General features: G+C 32.3%; 1 protein-coding gene across 1 annotated transcript in view; it reads left to right on the top strand.

Annotated features, from left to right (window-relative positions):
* Nucleotides 1-1,097: 1,097 nt before the first annotated feature.
* LOC106475155 (dual oxidase maturation factor 1-like) overlaps nt 1,098-6,306 on the top strand; it is a gene marked incomplete at its 3' end in the record, with an annotated part of 10,420 nt that continues 5,211 nt past the window's right edge. The window contains exons 1-4 of the mRNA XM_022379350.1: nt 1,098-1,154; nt 1,634-2,063; nt 4,673-4,730; nt 5,959-6,093. Coding sequence (XP_022235058.1) covers nt 1,917-2,063; nt 4,673-4,730; nt 5,959-6,093 — 340 coding nt within the window. The remainder of the gene's footprint in view (nt 1,155-1,633; nt 2,064-4,672; nt 4,731-5,958; nt 6,094-6,306) is intronic.

Below are 6,306 nucleotides of genomic sequence, written 5' to 3' on the forward strand. Positions count from 1 at the left end.
AGTAAACACTCGAGCATTCACGAACCTTCGAGAATATCATGACGTGTTACTAGCGTCACGTGACTTCCGCTGTCGTAACAATAGTAACATTGTTCTAGCGATTTATTGTACTATTCAGGTATATGTTAAATTTCTTATTTTTTATCTCCATAAACATTAGTTTTTAGCTGAGCTCTTATTATTGTCCTGATATTTGATTCCAAACCTAAGCAGCAACCCTTGTACAGTAATGTATCTCAGATGAAAAACTTTTCTGAAACTACATTGCTGGAGTCATTTAATGGATTTTCATTGGTCATAAGACGTTTTAAAGAGGTTATAGTGATGTCACATTGTTCAACGAGCATAAGTAACGTTTATTCTGTTATTTCTTTAATGTTACTTTCATTAACATTATTGGCTAACTTGTTTCACTATTTTTAAAATTCTATTATTACACTTTTAGTAAAGATATTTTTCTTTCATTATTAGCTTAATATATGACCTTAGGACTAATTAAACGAAAAATCTTAAGCTGGCTAAACCTCGTAAGATATTATTTGGTTTTCAACCGAAAATATTGTTAAAAGCGAGAGAACGTAATTGGTGAAAGAATGTATTTTAATCTGTATACGTAAGAAAAACATACATGATTAGCTATACTCAAAACCAGATTCATTTTAAGTTTCACTCTAAGTAGGTAGCTTGCTCTAATTGGAAGTAAATATTAATTAAATAGCAAATGAAAAGTTGAAATTTCTTTCATTTTTCATAAATTGTAGTGTAGACTAGAGCTGTGAATTTATTACATTATGTTACTCCAGACGATTTTTTTTCCCGTATAATACTGGTGACTTCATCTCGCAAAATAGTGGATGTAATGTACAAATAAACTGCAGTAATATATAGTTATTCACTCCCTGTATCTCAGGGCTTATAGCATTAAAAATTTGGTTTTGAAACTCGAGAGCACAGATAACCCATTGTGTAGCTTTATGCTTAATAACAAACAAAGTGTAGCAAGCAAACGGTACTAAATATTTTCTGTCAGGAGCGAAACCGCCTCCTCCATGATTCAAAAGGAAGTCGAAAAGGAAATCCTGTGCAGAAAACTTCCTTCTTATAATACTTACTTACGTGCATGATACATTAAAGAAAATTATTGTATTTAACTGGTAAGTAGCGGATTATTACTATAGCCAAATTTTAGAATTATCAATTAAAATCTGTAATCTTTGTTACTTTAATTAACCCCAGTTAACCTGTTTATGTGATAATACGAAACTACCTAATCAGGTTATATACTTATTGTTTAAAACAATAATACACGGAGAGGTAAATTATCTATATGACTATATGAACCTATTGTTCAGGCTATTCTCAGCTAAATATTTACGTGGCAATACGAACATGTTCTTCACGTTACTCGTCATAGTTACGCTCCTTATTTATATTAGAAGTGAAAATAAATTTAGTCGTTATGTTATATTTACGTGCTAGTTTTCTCTATATTTCTGTTATTTAGGAGGCTTATTAGAGCGCTTAGTTTTTGGTGGATTTCGTGAACTATTCATCCAGTTCACACTTTAAACTTAGACATGTCCTCTGGGTAACAAAGCGAAAAATTAATTCAATTTACTTTTATTTTATTCAGTATTAATCAAGACAACGGAAGAGCCAGAGTTGGTGGATACTACATAGGCGTATTGTGAAGAATCATGAAACAAGACCGAGTTCGATTGAATTCCCGAGGATCCACATGTCAAGAAGTGTTACGTTATAACTTGTTTATGTTATTAACAACTGTGTTCTTAGCATGAAACTCTCAGACTGAGCTCCATCATGTTTACTATTTAACAGAATTGAAACGAGAGAAATCTTGCGAATCTGCGCGATTCATTAACTCCAGGTCTTTTTGTATAGCGATATATTTTATAATGTCTAGGTTTCTGGGGCACACAACTATATTTACAGATGGACAATCGCTTGATTTTTTGGATTTAAGTACTGTTTTAATAATCATGGTTTCTGCTATATTGTGTGTTTCGTATATTATCGTATTGCCTGGATTTCGTGACAGATCGGTAAGACCTTAAATATATTTCGTTACATCTTGCTAAGGAGGTATTAAAGGCATTTTTATAATTATATTTAATGTAAAAGTATATATACCTACCACAGGACCCTAAAAATAATTCCTTTAATTAATCCAACATTTCACTGTTACAACATTTACAAAGCTAGTGGTTATGATAAGTGAAACGTTGGTTCGAATGAATAAACCCCCTCTGGAGTACTGTGGTGATTTTTATATTATCATTTTAAAAATAATTAGTATTTTAGCTGTCAGAATTTGTTTTTTATCAACCAAACCAACGGATTTTTTGGTAAATTATATATAAATAATATAATAATTATATTATTTATTTCTTATCTACGCTGTACTTCTAGTTATTTATAACAAAACAATGCAATAATCCACCAATAGATTGTGACATGTTATCTTAAAAGGATACTCCGAGTTTTCATAAGATATTCGGAGTTTCAGAAGTTTTTGCTGTTCATAATATCATGGTTTATCTGTTAATTCACATCCTAGTGTGGGAAGCGTTGCTTTTATAACTTACTCTAAGGACATGTAGAGATTTCATTGTAGGAAACATTGTTTTTATAACTTATTCTAAGGATATATATAGTTATTGTATAAAGCGTTGCTTTTATAACATATTATATTTAAACTCTAAAGGTTTTATTATACGAAACACTTTTCTTCGTTTATACTTTTTCTCTAGTGGATTCTAATTATAAGAAAGATTGAAGTAAAAGTCAACCAACTCTCCACTATTACAAATTTAAGAGATGCATATTAAAACTATGTTTATTTAATTTCATAAATATGTAGTTATATTTATCCAGGAATTGCCACAGATGGCGCTGAAACCGCCTTACATTTATGAACTATTTTGTTTTCATCGTTATTATTATAAGTTCATAAGGAGTTCATGATGTTGTACTGTGTAATAATGATCGTATTTCAAATACAATACGCATGGCGTGTATTTCAATTCTTCGTGGGCATAATTTCTTTTAGTATATTACACTTTTGACCATAATTTCAAAACATTCGGTGGCACAGTACAAGATACAATTATAATAACCAATTTGATATGATACCAACTTTCACCAAGTATTTTTCAATGTTTTCCACACAAATGCAGGGGGGGGGGGGGCTGGTAGTTAGAGCATTGACTCGTAATCTGCGGGTTCGAATCCTATCACCGAACGTATACGCCCTTCCAGTTATCGGGACAATGTAACAGCCAATTCCATTATTTTTTATTAAAGGACCACAAGAGTGGGCTGTGGATGATTAGCTACCTTCCTCTAGTCTATCACTTCTAAATTAGAGACGGCTAGCACAAATAACACTCGAGTAGCTTTGCGTAAAAATCAACGAAACAAATAGATTGAGGGTTAGAAGAAAAAAGATTCATACGTTTTTCAAATATTGTAGAGCTGACTAGAGTTGTGGGTTTATTTCTTAAGTAACACACAAAACAACCTTACAGACTATCCATTACAATACTACTCAGTTTTGTCTGTCCTGAAAATGTGCGCGCACTTAATTTCAACGGATGTCAACAAAAAGGAGGATGTAAATATACTTTAGTAGATATTTAGTATAATAACATATTAAAAGATTATCTGAGTTTTTAAAAAGGTCTACTGTTAAGGTTGTTGAATAACATTATAAGTTTATTTACTGATAGTATTAAGTACGGTAAAGTTTAACCCTAACTAAACCAAAGCAGAAAACTTACACAAGTTACAGTGTTAATTTATGTCTTTTATCGAATATAGGCTGAACTAATGTTATTGTTAGGCCTAAGGCAAGTGGACTTATGCTAGATTTCGGTGTCGATGGTTAGAAGTCTTTTGTATTATTCTAGAAATCCTGTTGCACTAAAGATACTAATTTTACCCACGTTTTGCAAGTTTATTATTTTTGTAGAATTTTAGCTGCTCTTCTGATAGATGTTATTGCATAATTTGAATACCCAAATAATTTGCTAATTTATTACTCTCAATATTCTTCCCGGCGGATTTTTCATGGCCAGTATGTGTCGATTGTGTCTCTGACGATTGCCGACAGGCGGAATATTGGAAAGTAATAGGTAATAAATAAAATAATTTATCTGGAGTGATGTTTTGTTTAGTCTGTTCTTTAAGAAACAATGCTGCATAAACCTGCTAACATTTATCCTGATCTTTATTTGATTTATTTTGTTTATTGTTAAGCATAAAACTACACAGTAGGTTATCTGTGCTGTACCCACAGCAGGTATCGAAAACAGATTTTTAGTGTTATAACCTGTCAGACTTACCGCAAATCCACTTTTGTTAAATGATAAAAGATCAACAAAAATAGTCAATATATCTGTTTCTTAAAGTATAAGTCTGTACCAATATATTAAAAGTGTTTGTTGTTAATCGCAAAGCTACACAATTGGCTATTTGTGCTCTGTTCATTGAAGATATGAAAACTCGATTTTCAGCGTTATAAGCTCTCATAATAATCGCTGAGCCATAGGGAAAAAAAAGTAAATAAAGAAATAAAATGAGTGTTAAGACTTTCCCCAAGTTCTTGTACTTTTCACCAAGTTTTTTATGTTTACGTATTTTGTTTTTGTAGCGGATTTTTCTGAGCATGCGCTTCTTCGTGAGCCTGTTCATCGGGACAACAATATTACGTAGGTACAGCAGCTTTATGTTTTGTGATTTTATTCTCGCGTCGTCGACTCACTGTATTAAAATATTTGTTAAGCTTAAAAGGAATACGTAAAATGTCTTTTTAATGTTAAGTAATTATGACAAGATTGTGGAAATAAGATATCAGTCGTTGTCATGTATAATTATTGATTAATTGCTAGATACTAATTACTAACTAACTACTAATTTTCCGGAGACCCTGAACAAGTTGATAGCATTTCAAGATTCCTATCAAGAAGACCCAGGACCGAATCCGGATCACTACCACGACGAAACACAATCCTTCCCAGTAATTAATCTTAGTCTACTATTAACGACATAGTTGTAATATTGTTGCCACCATGAGATTTGATTGTTATATCTTGTGTATTGTTTCTCTTCAAACGCTGGACCAATACAGTGTATTTTATCTGATGCAGCCATAAAAACAAAACTAGTTGGGCACATACAAATGAACATTATTTTTAGGTTTTAATGGTAGCTAAATCAACTATATCCATAAGTATCCTCCAAGTTAAGCTTTGAATAACAACACAAGGTTTATTCAACTTAAAGAGTTCACAGTGTACTGTTATTAACTTGATGCCGTTTGACGTTTGATACAGAAGTGTAGATTAGTTTACATCTAGGGTGAGTCTTAGTGTGATTAATGTTTATTATTAGCATCGAAACGTATCATAAGACAAAGGTACTAAAACTTTCTTGACCCAATGATATTATAACACTGAAGGCCTCCATGTCATTATAACACCCTAATGGAGGACCCCTAAAACTTTCATGGCTAAAGATCTTTATGACCTTATAACATCCTACAGATAGAGGAAGATAGTTACTTTTGGTTAAGTTATTGTTGTCTGTTTTGTTCTTACTGTAATTCCCTTTTACTGTTGTAACAGCATTTCACAGAATTGTAATAACATACAGTTTTAGCATTGTTCAGGTGTCTAATGACGTATATTGTCAGAGCAACCACCGTTCAGGTGCCATGGTAACTTAAGAAGTAATATTGGGATATAGTGTTAAGATCAGTACTCTTCAGCTGACAAGGTAACTTGAAAGACGTGTTTCGATCATTTTGAAAATATATCGCGTCTCCTCAGCGGTTCCTGGGCCCCAGACTTACCGTATGTGATTTGAAGATGATTTAACCTGTTTTTTTTATTTCTTATTTTGATTATAGTCTTAATAATTACATTTTCTTTCTGACAGTGTCATTATACGGGCATGAGTGGGAAGTAGGAACCATTAATACCAACATCACATTCAAACCCTACAAACCAGGTAAAGTTCAAGCCGACGTTTCGCTAAAGCTAGGTGTTCGTGGGGTCACCATTGCTCTGATTGGAGAATTTACCTTAATCTGTTTATCAGTCTAGTCACGAAGGATGTGAAACAACTTATAATTTACTTTAATCTGTTTATCAGTCTAGTCACGAATTATGTGAAACAACTTAGAATTTACCTTAATTGACTAGAACTTAGAATTTACCTTAATCTGTTTATCAGTGTTTCACATCCTTCGTGACTAGACTGATAAACAGATTAAGGTTAAATTAT

Source organism: Limulus polyphemus, unplaced genomic scaffold (genome assembly GCF_000517525.1).
Source record: "Limulus polyphemus unplaced genomic scaffold, Limulus_polyphemus-2.1.2 Scaffold8156, whole genome shotgun sequence".
Lineage (NCBI taxonomy): Eukaryota > Metazoa > Arthropoda > Merostomata > Xiphosura > Limulidae > Limulus > Limulus polyphemus.